General features: G+C 56.4%; 1 protein-coding gene across 1 annotated transcript; it reads left to right on the top strand.

The window, feature by feature from the left end:
* Positions 1–642: 642 nt before the first annotated feature.
* On the top strand, positions 643–12,329 carry CALM1 (calmodulin 1). Its single transcript, XM_056134343.1, has 6 exons — positions 643–784; positions 3,744–3,774; positions 5,041–5,184; positions 7,438–7,544; positions 8,366–8,501; positions 8,656–12,329. Exons 1-6 carry the CDS (start codon positions 782–784, stop codon positions 8,682–8,684), a joined length of 450 nt encoding a protein of 149 aa, XP_055990318.1. The 5' UTR covers positions 643–781; the 3' UTR covers positions 8,685–12,329.
* Positions 12,330–12,786: the final 457 nt, after the last annotated feature.

The raw sequence follows: 12,786 nt of genomic DNA, 5'->3' as shown, positions 1-12,786 counted from the left end.
TTCCGGCAAACCGGCAAAAGTATTCCGTGGGAACGTGAAATACATGAACGAGTGGCTAAGCCCACCCCGAGCAAAGACACGAATTCCGCACTACTCAGACACACACAGGCACCGGGCTCAAGCGCCTTCTTCCCGGGGGAGGAGGGCTCTGGCCCCTTCCAGATCCTTCTGGGCGGTTGGAGGATGTGCGGTCAGCGCGCCTCCCGCCCCCGCAGCCCCGGCGCCCAGCGGCGGCCCCCCGCCCCCCAAGCGACCCCCCAGCCCAGCACGCGGGCCGGCGGGCGCGGGACCCGGGGCGTGCGCGGCGGGGCCAGGGCGGGGCCGGCCCCGGGGAGCGGCGTCCCCCGGCTCGGCTCTGCCGCCGGGGCGCGCGCGGGCGGCGGGCGGCGGGCGCGCCGGGGGGCGGGGCCAGCGCGCGAGGCCCGGCCCGGCGCGAGGCGCGCGCCGGCGGCGGCGGCGGAGGGATACGGCGCGCCGTATATATACGGCGGCGCGCAGGCTCGCGCTTCGGCACTGGTGCTGGCAGGCTCGCGGGCGCGGCGCCGTTACTCGCGGTGGGGCCGGAGCGCAGGCGGCAGGCACAGGCGGCAGGCACAGGCGGCACAGCGCCCCGCGCACCCCCGCGCCCGAGCAGCAGCGGCAGCAGCGGCAGCGGCAGCAGCAGCGGCAGCAGCGGCAGCGGCCAGCAGCAGCCACCGCGGAGGCCCCCCGCCGCCGTCTCAGCCCCTGAGCTGGTGCAGCCCCCCTCGCCCCCTCGGCTCGTCCTGCGCTCGCCCGCACCATGGTAGGTCGGGAGTGGCCGCGGGAGCAGCCTCCGGCTCGGGGGTGTCGCCCCCCACTCCACCTCCCGGATTTTGATTTCTGGGGTATCGGTGTGCGTGTGCAAGTGCCGAGAGGGGAAGAGAGAGAAAGGAAGGAGAGAGTAGGGGGTGGGTGGGGGGGAGCTCTCTATTAATATTATTTTTTTCCGGGTGTTACGCAGCAGTTGCGGTTAGGAGGGATGCATTCCGGATTTGCATCTCGGTTTCCTCGTCGTTTCCCCCCCCCCCACCCCCGGGGCTTCTCATTTAAATTTTGGTCTGCCCCCCCCCCCCCCCTTGGAGCTGGACTTGGCCTTGGGCTGACCGCGAGCGGGATTGCGGGGTGGAGGAGTGTGTGTGTGGAGGTGGGGGGGTCGTCCCAGGCGCGACCGCACCGGGCCCTGGCGCATCCACCCCCCCCCTCCCCCAGCCCCGCACCGCTGCACGCAGCGCGCCGCACCCGGGCAGCCCGCAGCGCTGCGCCTCGGCCGGGGCCCCGGAGGGGGGGGGGGGTGGGGAGCCGGGCGGGGCCGCGCTCCGGGTCCCCCCCCACCCCTCGCCGCCTGCTTCCCCCGCCCTTGCCTCTCCCAGTTCCGAAGGCGGCCGCGGGCCCGGGCGCACGGCAGAATGAATGGGTGGCCCGGGAGCCGGTGGCGCACATTGCTCCCACCGCGCCGTTGGGGTGGCGGGGTGGAAGGGGGTGGTCGTCGTGAGTCCCCGCCTCCCCCCACACCACCACCACCACCACCACCCTTCTTCCCAGTACCGACCCCGCTCAGCCGTCCTCCCCCCTTCCCTCTGCTCCCGCCCGGTTGTGGGGGGGGGGGGCGCGCCACGGGCGTGGGCTGGGAAGGAAGGAGCCGGGGAAGGGTGGGGTGAAGGCAGGAAGGCGAGGGGTGGGGGGCCCGAGAGGGCGGGCGGAAGCTGCGGGCCGGGCTTGGGCCCCCCCCCCCCCCCACACACACACAGAGACCCCACCCCGCTCGGGTGGCGCGACCGGCACCCGGCGACCCCCGGGCGGGCGGCCCCGCGGGCGGCGTTGCGGCTGCACCCGGAGGCCCCTTCCCGCGGGAGGCGCGCGCGCGCCCGCGGCCCGCGCTAATTGGGGCGGGGGGGGGCGGGGGAGGAGGCGGGAGCTGGCGCGCGCCTCGGTTTCCATTAGAGACGCGAAGTTTCTGCTCGGGGAGGAGGAGGCGGCGGCGGCGGGCGCGGCGCCTGGGGGAGCAGCAGCAGCCGCGGGTGGGAGGCAGGCGCGGGGCGGGCGGGCGCCGCGTGGCCCTGGAGTTGGGGCCGGGGCGCGGCACGGCGCGGCGGGCGGGCGCGAGGGGGTGGTCCTGGCGCCCCAGCCCGCCCTCCACTTCCCCATCCTCGTTGTCCTCGGCGTTTCCGCTTTCTCCGCAGCCTGCGCGCTCGCCAGATGCGCCTGTGCGCGCCCCGATGGGCGTGTTGGCCACGGCCCCTTCCTCCCGGGCCCCGCAGGGCTGACATCACCCTCTGCCCGCAGGTTCCCATCACCTTTGCCCCCGGGGCTGGCTCTGCTTGGGGGAGGGGGTCGGGGGGGGGTGATGCTTGCACAGCCCTCCCCCCCTCCCCATCCCCATCGGAAGGAGAGTTTGGGGGCGAGGTGGGACTGATCCCCCCCCGCCCCCCTCCCCGGAACAGCGACAGTTTTCTCCTGCAAGGTGTGGCCGTGCTTCCTGTTGTACAAGACAGACGGAGCCCTGGCGTTACATAAATCATCATCGTGTCGCCGCCTTTTAGCAAAAGAAAACCCAATTTGCAGTGACTCGGCGGCTTGGGAAGGGAGGAAGCCCAGTTTGGAAAAATTACTTGAAACAAAGAAGCCCCCCGCCCTCCTCCAGTCAACATAGCAGAACCCCATTTCTATGGAAAGTTTTCATTTAGGACTTGGACTGGATTTGTGGTTGGCTTTCTCTTTGTAACTGGCTTCATTAGGCGTCCTTCATTAAAATAAAAATACATATTAGCTCTCCTTGAGAGCTGAATTCCCCTGACTGGAGGCGCAGGCTGTGTGTTGCAGAGACCAAATAATGCAAGTGAGAATTGCCACCTCCAGTAAAGCGTGCTTATTATGAGCAACTCTTATGTCATCCTAGAGGTGGGGAGAGTAAATATTTTCCAGCGAAGTTTTCTCTCCCAGAAAGAAAGAGAGGGTAACCTCGGAATCTTTTGGGTTTTTTTTTGTTTTTTTTTGTGTGTGCCGTCCATAGTTTTTTTGCAGTTCTGAAACGGCTTCCGAGCCCTGCTTCACAGGATAATTTGACTGAGGGCATTAGCCATAGTAATTGTTGGCCTCCAACAAATAAGTGCCTCATTTAAATGATTGGAAAGCATTCATTACAGCAGAATGAAGTGGGAAGGGTAACCCCTTGCTATGTATTTATTTTTTTTCCTGCTGGATGTAAAAGCCCCTTAATTCGACACAATGCCATTATGTAACTCCAATTTGGAGATTGGAAGCGCCCGCAGCAATGCGCAAGGTGCGGTGAGTGAAAGCCTACCCTGGACTCGATCCTGCTCGCAGTTGGCTGCGGTGCCAGCGGCGCCTGGCTGGATCCCTGGGCGCCTGCGGGCGCTGTGGGGGCTCGGGCCGGTAGGTGGCGCTCTCCCTTCTCCGCCTGTGATGCTGCAGATGCCACGGGGCCTGTTGCCGCTAGAGGAGCCCTGTTTTCAGATGAGGCGGTCCCCCCTCCCTCTTTGGACAGGAGGGCGCAGGGCCACAGGCCCGGGAAAGTGACATCCTTTGTCTTCACAGTGTCACCTGGGGCTCTCATAATTCTGATGGCTGTCATTAAATGGCAGTGGAAAATTTTCGGAGGGTTGGTCCATAGGTTGTGCTCCCAGACCTCCCTGGGCAGAGAGTAATTGGAGAAGAAACTGTAGCAGTTGGGTTTGAACTGTAACCTTTTCTTTCTCCTGTAGGCCGATCAGCTGACCGAGGAGCAGATCGCTGGTAAGTCCGGGGTGGTGCAGGTCCCCTTAAACCAGAGCTAGACGGGACTCAGCTTGGGTTCAGTGACGCCTGTCTCCCCTTCCTAAAATCTGAAGTGCTCTAAGCACTTAAGTGGCAACTAAGTAAGCAGAAATACTGAGGCCGGATATCATTGCCACTAATTGGAAGATTATGTGAAAAGGAAAAAAAAAGTGGGACCAAGACAGTCCATTTGTTGTACTCTGAAGTATTTGTTTCAGCAGGTTGGCTTGCAAATCAGAAGAGGAAACAGCCTTTTGCTCAAAGAGGTCCTTTTAGAATTCTTGCGTCACTGGGCTTGTAAGGAACCACCCTAAAATCTTGTATTGGCCAGGTGACAATCAGTGAGGGTGGGTGGGAGAAAACGAGAGTTAGGGCACCTGTCATAGCTGGATGGAAGTTACTCAGAGAGCCCGGCAAGCTACCGAGAGTATCTCGCCCGCACGGCAAAGCCTGGCAAGCTACCCGTGACGTACTCGATATGCAAAACACAGTGATAATAAGTCTCACAATGGAGACATTACTGGGCCCGCTCGAGCAAATCGATGAACTTTAGGTTTTAAGGTATTTTTTTTTGTGCTTGTTTTGGGGGCCTCACCCAGCAGTGCTCAGGGCTTACTCCTGGCACTGTGCTCAGGGGGTCACTCCTGGCAGGGCTCGGCTTGGAGTATCTGAGGTTCCTGGAATTGGACTGGGCTCGCCGCAGGCAAGGCAAGGCCTTAATCCAAATACCGTCTCTCTGGCCCTCGGTTTTAGCTTGCATTACTCTCTGGAGGATATATGTAGATATTTTTTGGAGGCGGTTTCTCTTGAGGAAACTCGGAATGCCTCTGAGAGGCGCTGAGTGCCTTTGAGGTAGGCTGGTTGCCCGGGACTCCTCCTCACGTTGCTATGGAACAAGGCGTTCTTGGGGCTGGCGCGTCCAACAGGAAGAGGCCTTTAGGGACGGTGTGGGCCAGTCTACACTCGGGTGGGACTCAGGACCAGTTCGAGCTCAGCATCCTTTAAAGACAAGAGAGCATCGCGGTTTTCTGGAGCGGTTGCCAGGAGTGCTATTTGCTCGATGGCCTGTGCCCGCGAAGGGCCAGTTCAGGGGCGACTGGAGTCTTGTCCTCAGTGGCTAGAGACCGGGCGGGTCCTGATGGATCGCGCAGCTGGACTGGTGGCAGCCAGTCCCGGGGAAGCCAGTCCGGTGGCGCTGGGCGGGGTCAGTGACATTCATTCTCAAAGGTGAACTTTTGTTTTCAGAGTTCAAGGAAGCTTTCTCCCTGTTTGACAAGGATGGTGACGGCACCATCACCACAAAGGAGCTCGGGACCGTCATGAGGTCACTGGGCCAGAACCCAACAGAGGCCGAGCTGCAGGATATGATCAACGAGGTGGATGCTGACGGTAAGGGTCTGAGGGCTGCGGAGGAGCAGCAGCGCGGTGCGAGTCGGGTCCAGACGCATCCCCGGCTTCCGGGGGCCTGGAGCTAAACACGCCGGGGTCCTTGCTGTGGTGGTCCCCTTGCAGCCTGCTCCTTGAGCATTTCCTGGCTGAGATCGTCTTACTGCTCGTTTCCACTTGCTGTGACCTCGAGCTCAGTAGTCGTCTTCTCCAGTGGCTAGTAGATAAAATGCCTAAAACACTTGCACTAAATATCAAATAGCCTCAAAAACTCGATCTCTTAAGAGTAGAGGAAGGACCTCTTCTTGAGATGTTAGCAGGTACAGACTGGGGTGGGGGGGGGGCGGCTCAGAGGCCTTACCCGCCCCCTGAACCACTGGGCGTGCTCCCTCCGACACCCCCCCAGATTAGCAGAGAACTGAGCGCCATGTGAAGTACGTGCATGTATGTGTGTGCGTGTATGTGCCGAGAGCTTGCTGAGGATCAGGTGAGGTGCGTGACGATGACAGGGCACAGCCAAGAGTGTAAGAGAAGGGGAGGAGGGGAGAGGTGGCCCTGAGGTAATGCTGCTGTCACCGGCCGGCCGCTCCCGAGGCCTCCCGCCTGATGGACAGCTGACCTTTTCTTGCTCGCTTCCTTCCAGAAGCAGCTTTTGAGCAACCCCTCCGCCGGAAATCTGTACTCCGCACGAATACACCGCAAAGCCTGGCGCACGGTCAAGCTGGAAGGCTGAGCGGAGAGCAATTTGGGGCTTAGATGATTTGAGAGAGGGTCGACTTGAGATTCGCCGTTTGACACAAACGGTGTGAGGTCATTGAAAGAACAACGAGTTGTACTTGCTAGAAGAAGCAGGGGTTTCGGTGACGCTCTTAGCATAGAAGTCCGGTCCCTTGGAGCTTAATCACTGATTTTGGAAAATGGGATTGTTCACAACTCGAGGCTGCCGAGAGGAGCAGCCTGTCTGGAAGCGGTGGAGGGTCCTGGCTATGTGCGGGGGCCCCAGGAAATGGCACTTGGGGTGTCAGTGTAGGAAGGGCGGAGCTCTGGCACCTTGCTGAATGAAGGGGTGCAGCACCAATAACTCTGGATGTCCCTGCATGATTGTGAGCAGACGCTCCGGATCATATTTGTCTTCTACGAAAGTAGCACTTTACGGTTGTAGAAACCAAAACTACTTGAAGGACTCGCTGACTATTTTCAAGTGAAGGGACTAGTGAAAACAAGTAACCTAACCCTGTAATTTCAGGTCACAAGACGGCTTGTCTTTTGGGCGTGTTCATCTGACTTCGTTTTTTTTGGGGGGGTGGGGTGGGGCATTGAATCTTTGGAGAGCTTCAGGCGTAGCATCTGAAATTTTAATGAGCTGAGCTGTGAAAACAATTCTGGGGCTTTCTAAGCTTTGCCCTTTGTGGAAATAGATACTTGCTTGGCAAGAAAAGAATGAAGTGGCCTCTCAGTGGCTGAGAAATAACTCCCCTCCCTTGGTTTGGGGGTAGGGGTGTAGGTCGTGTCCAGCTCTGCTAAGGCTTGGTTTCGTGATGCTGTGGGTGTTGGTTGCTTGCGGAAAAGATCTCAGCCGTTTCTCTGGCCTCAGGACTTTGTAACCCATTCTGGTCTTCTGCATAACAAAGTCAAATTTCCCAGGTCACCACTACCCTAAAAACAGATTTTTGGGGTTTTTTGGGGGGGTGCGGGGGGTCACACCCTGTGGTACTCGGGGCTTACTCCTGGTTCTGAGCTCAGGGATCCATCTTTGCTGGAGGGCTCAGAGAACCATGTGGCTGCCAGGAGATCAAACCCCTGTTGGCCGTGTGCAGGGCAAGCGCCCTCCCCACTGAACTATCATTCCAGCTCCCTAAAAACAGTTTGGACTTGTAACTTGGTGGCCCAGTCCTAGGTCTTCCTCAGTGTCACTAGCCTAAAGCAGTTTGTCCCCTTGGTCTCAGGGAACGTGCACCCCAGCCCCTCGGGAGAAGGTCGTCGAGTGGGGGTGGAGGGGCACTGTGTGCTTGAACAGGGAGTTCCTCCTTGAGTGGTGAGGGGGGTCTCTGTGTGTGCCTTTTCCTTTGTACCCGCAAATGCTGTCCCGGTTGTCGGCCTGAGTGTTGTGAAACCTGTGGGCCGTGGGAACAGTTCAGCCTGCCGGTGGTGGTCTCTGAGAAAATCAGGCTGTCATGGGGCTCCCAAGTGACCCGCACCGGGAGCATCACTGGAGCACTTAATTTACACGCACTTCTTTTTTTTTTGTAATTTGAGGAAATGGCACCATTGACTTCCCAGAGTTTTTGACTATGATGGCTAGAAAAATGAAAGACACAGACAGTGAAGAGGAAATCCGTGAAGCATTCCGAGTGTTTGACAAGGTAATTGCTGTCCACGTTGCATATGGCGTTTTACTGGGGTTTTTTTTTTTGTTTTTTTTTTTGGCGGGTGTGTGTGGGAGGGTGGCAGTCCTTTTAGGTTGTTTCTGTTTTGGGGATGGACCCAGTGGTGTTCAGGGATCACCTCAGACTGTGTTCAGGGATCACCTCAGACGGCTTCAGGGGAACCCCATGGGGTGCCAGGGCTCGAACTCGGGTTGACATTGTGCATGGCAAGCACCAGGCAAGCACCCCGCACTATCTCTCTGGCCCCCTGTTGGATTTTGAAAGGGCTGGAGCAGTCCTTGTTAGAGAGCTCGCAGCACGCTGCTGGCCCCCGTTGGGGAAGCCACACTCCTCAGCACCCTGGCTTAATGCAGAGTGACCTTATCAGAGCAGACTTAAGCGTTACAAAATAGCAGAGAAATTGGAGTCGGATTTCTTGGTGGTTACTTTGGTTTTCTTTTTTCTTTTTGGGTCACACCCAGCAATGCTCAGGGGTTCCTCCTGGCTTTGCACTCAGGAATTACTCCTGGCAGTGCTTGGGGGACCTTATGGAATGCCAGGGATCGAACCCGGGTCGGCCGTGTGCAAAACAAACGCCCTACCCGCTATGCTATCGTTCTGGCCCCTACTGTGGTTTTCTTGTGGCTTATGAAATCCCTGCTCTGGTGCTCAGGCGGTGTGAGTTAGAGGCGGGGGTGGGTGGCGGAGTGGCCGGGCACACATGCCGGCAGCGGCCCCCACCCCCGGCAGACCGCCTTGCACGAGTGTGGGGCCCCCTCCCCTCGGCTCCCTCCCTAACCCGTTCTGAACCTTCCCAGGACGGCAACGGCTACATCAGCGCTGCAGAGCTCCGTCACGTCATGACAAACTTAGGAGAAAAACTAACAGACGAAGAAGTAGACGAAATGATCAGAGAAGCAGATATTGACGGGGACGGACAAGTCAACTATGAAGGTAAGCCCCGCCTCGCTCTTCCCCCTCAGGCTGGAGACTCTGTGTCTGTGCTGGGCTCTCCTCTCCGGCGTGTGGTCTGTCTGAGGGAAACTGTGCTCGCTAACCTTGCCGCTGCCTTGGAAGATAACAAACTTATGATTGTTTGTCTTTTCAGAATTCGTACAGATGATGACTGCAAAATGAAGACCTACTTTCAACTCCTTTATCCCCCCCTCTAGAAGAATCAAATTGAATCTTTTACTTACCTCTTGCAAAAAAAAAAAAAAGTTCATTTACTCATTCTGTTTCTATATAGCAAAACTGAATGTCAGAAGTACCTTCTGTCCACACACACCCAAAATCTGCATGTCTTGGTTGGTGGTCCTGTCCCCTAAAGATCAAGCTACACATCAGTTTTCCGATATAAATACTTGTACTACCTTAACGATAAGGAAGCACTTAGTGGATCCGCGCAGTTCCATTTGCTAATGATTACTACACTGTTTGGGCTGGCCAGTTTTTCATGCATGCGGCTTGACAATTGAGCACAGTCAGGCATTTGTATTAAAAAAAGAAAAAAAAACCAAAAAAAAAGAAAAAAAAATCCGAAACCTAGTCCAATGGGTTCTAGTTCCGTTTGTTAGCATAAATTGTCATAGCTGGTTTACCGGAAGGAAAAGGAAAGGAGAAAAAAAAACCCAACCCATTAAAAATTGGTTTACCTCGGGGTGCTGTGCAGAAAAGGGGGTGAAGGAGAAACTGTCTAGTTAGAGTTGCCCTCGAAGGATGGTCCTCCTGTACTTCCTGAGTCCCGGGCCATGGGGCGGTGACACCCCGCAGGGGCCAGGCCCGAGGGCTGGCTGAGCACGGTCCGCATTGTGCCAGGATGAGACGGGTTTCAGGCTGTCACTGCTGACACAAATTTTTATCAGACACCTTTTCTCAAGGGAGCATCTTTGGACTCTCTTTTTAAAAACCTTCTCAACCTTGACTTGGGGCCCTAGAGTAGTCGGCTGGGGGCATCGCTGTTCGAGAAACGACAATTTCTGTCCATTCCAAGTTATAAATGCTAGTCCTTTTTTTTTTTTCCCAAATAAAAAAAAAAAAGACCATTAACTTAAAAGTGGTGTTAACTGCTTTGTAAAGCTGAGATCTAAAAGGGGACAAGGCAGGCGGAGGGGGAGCGCGCCTCGAGCCGCCCCCCCCCCACCCCCCCCCCCAGCCCTTGGCGGTGGTCGGGTTCCCGTCACCAACCTCAGAGCGGAGACCTCGCCTACAAGGCAAACAGATTCGCAATTGCTTCATCCTATTTATGGACATAGGTCTACTTGTACTTGGGGAGGGGGGGAGGGCGGGCGGGGGGGGGGTGGTGGTGAATTACAGTAACTTAATAATTCAGGCAGTAGAGCTCTGGAAGGGGGGGGCAAAAAAACACTTTCTCAAGCATGTATTTCGGGGTTCTTCTCAGTCGTGCTGCTGATAACCTGTTGTATGTCACTATTTGAGACCATCCGTGCAAGAGACATGCTCCGCTGTGTCCGTAACTCGATCTTCTCGCTGTGCGTGGTAGCAGTAGTCCCTTCTCTAGAGCCAGTCTCATGCCTAAAAGACACTACGAGCCGTCACCTTGGGATTCGGGAGTTTCCATTCGTGATTCTTACTTACCTTTGCCTCGACTTTTTAAAAAGAAGAAAAAAAGTTTTTTTTTTTTTTAAATGTCTCTAAGTTGGCTTCTCGCTTTTTCTCCAGCCCACCCCCACCCCTCCTCCTCCAGCAAGCAGAACTAATGCTGGGCTCCAGCCTGAAAATAAAACTGCAGCCCAGAGTGAATTTTGTGTCTAATTATAAACCAGTAACCCACACTCAGATGCGGGGCCTCGGAGCTGCCTGGTGGGGGAGGCCCTGAGCGGCAAAATTGCGTGTCGTGGCAAACTCTGTGAAGGCTGATGTGCATTATTTTTTATTGTTGTTATTATTTTTCCAGGGTGTTTATGGACTATCTTCGTAGCAAGGAGATTGGGGTTTTGAGAGTGTGTCGGGGGAGGTTTGGATTTGCCAGGGAGACGAGGAGTCGCTCCTGGCAGCCAGCCTGGCAGTCAGCTGCGTTTCCTGAGCCCCCTGACTGCTTCCTCTCCTACTCCCGGTTCCTCTGGCGATGCGGAGCTTGTCCGCCTCCCGCCGGAGGGCGAGGTCAGAGCCGTGGAGAGGAGCTGCCCGCCTCTGCCCTGGACCCGGCCGGGCATTTGCACGGCAGAGGCAGATGCCAGGAGCTGAGGGTCGGCTTCCACGGGCCCCTGAATCTAGCCCTGGCTTGGGGCCTCTGGCGGTGTGTGGGACCCTGGGCTGGGTTCCTGGAAGTGTCGGTTTCCATGGTACCTGATGGTTTCTCCTAGGGTGCCCCTAGTGGCCTGACTGTTGACCCAGCCCTGGGCCCGGTGACCTGGAATAGCTTGGGAAAGGATTTTTGGGTGCGGGTGCTTGTTTTCAAAAATTTGCCTTTCACTCCGTCTTTCCGGAAGCTGGGGTTAGGGAAGGGGTTGTGGGGGGGGACTTTTGTGGTCTCAGTCTTCCAAGACTACCTTTGGGTCCACGTTCTTGTGTGGCCAGCATCCTGCCTGGCAGCCGGAAGTATCTCCCCTCCCCTCCCCCCACCTGGGGGATGCTGAGTGCTGTTGGGTGCACAGGTGAAGCCTCGTCCACAGAAGCCTTTGCTCCCCCCGGCTGGCAGTGGGCACGGTCAGCGCCGGGGGCAGGGGGCTGGTGTCTGCAGGGCGTGGGAGTTCGTGCGTAAGGAGAGGGCCGGGCCGACCTCACCTCCGGGGTTGCGAGCACCTTCCCGTCCACTCTTGCCCCTCCTTAGAACTAACTGCTCTATAAATAATATACATAGGTTTATATATACAAAGTGACTAGTTTAACTGGCATCCCGCTTGAGCCTGAGTCTTGCCGTAAAAGACTGCTGAGTTCTTGGCACTCATTCCCGCGGTCCCGTTCTCCGTCCGACTGGGGCAGGTGGCGAGGCAAACGTGTTGGGGGGCCTTCCTGGGGTCTCTGCCCCGCCGCCGCCAAGAAAGGCTTTTTTTCTGATCTTTTGACAAACCGAACTTTTTGCACACATCAATTGGTGTCTTTTCGGCAACTTAAAAACACATCCGAAGATTAGCGACTGTACATATTTTTATATTCTCTTTATAAATGCATGTCTGACTATACCAGTAAGCAAATTGTGACCCGTGGCTGTCCCGTAGACCCGGCTCTGCTGGGGCCGGTCAGCGTAGCAGCATATCTAACTAACCCCTCAGCATATTGGGAACTTCTTCCTAAACAAAGAATGTAAATTTGGTTGTCTGCTCTTTGTTCTTTCAATTATTTAAACCTTTGGAATTATTGTATATCCTAAAGATTCTGATCTCCTCGGCAGTGACTAGATTTCCACAAATGTGTCTTAATCTCTCCCTTCAACTGGCAATTACTCTTTTCTTTTTTTAAAAAAAATGAAACAAAACAAAAACTCGAAGTCGTCCTGTAGGTGACAGAAATCCCTTGCTGTCCCTAACTTCCCCGGGAGTCGGAAGGTTGTGGCCTGGGTGGAGGGTGTTCTCTCTCCAGATCTCGCCCGATGTTCATTAAACACGTCCATGGCAAAGACGGGTGGTTGTTGTTTTGTTAGCGCGCGCCGCGGCTGTCGAAAACAGATGGACTTGCAAGTTTCTGTCAATCTTGAGATCAACTGTCTGGAGATTTAACCACCTCTCTGATGGGGGACCAACTCTATGGAAATTGTAAATACGTTTTATTTATAAACCTGGCACTGTATTCAATAAACATTTCTGCAGCCTTTCATCTCTACCTGCGAACTGTGTAGGTTCTTAGCTTGCAGTGTTTTCCGTCTCTGCTGGCCCCTGGACCGCGGGCCCCATGTGCGCTGAGGCGGTTCCAGCCGGCGGAGGTGAGTGAGTAGGAGGCTGGGCTTTCGCACTCAGCCCACCACGGCCTCGCTCGGATATCAGGGTTCGGGTTCTACTAGCTGACATTTCCACGCGATTTCCACATTTCCTCCTCTTTCTCTCACCCAGGGCCTCAGATAGACAGGCCAGGCAAATATACTTTCGCCAAGTCAGATTCCAACTCTTCGACACAAGTCTCTTGACCTAGCAATGTGCTCATGCGTGCTTTTAGGCCAGAGAACAAGCTCAAAGGACTACGCACATGCTTTTGGGAGATCAGGGTTCGATCCCCTGCACTGCATGGTTCCCCGAGCACCACCAGGTGTGACTCGAACTCCCCCTCCACCCCCAACACGAAA

Source organism: Sorex fumeus, unplaced genomic scaffold (assembly GCF_029834395.1).
Source record: "Sorex fumeus unplaced genomic scaffold, SorFum_2.1 ptg000098l, whole genome shotgun sequence".
Lineage (NCBI taxonomy): Eukaryota > Metazoa > Chordata > Mammalia > Eulipotyphla > Soricidae > Sorex > Sorex fumeus.
Note: the sequence above shows the minus strand (reverse complement) of the source record. Positions and strands in the feature narration are given on the sequence as shown.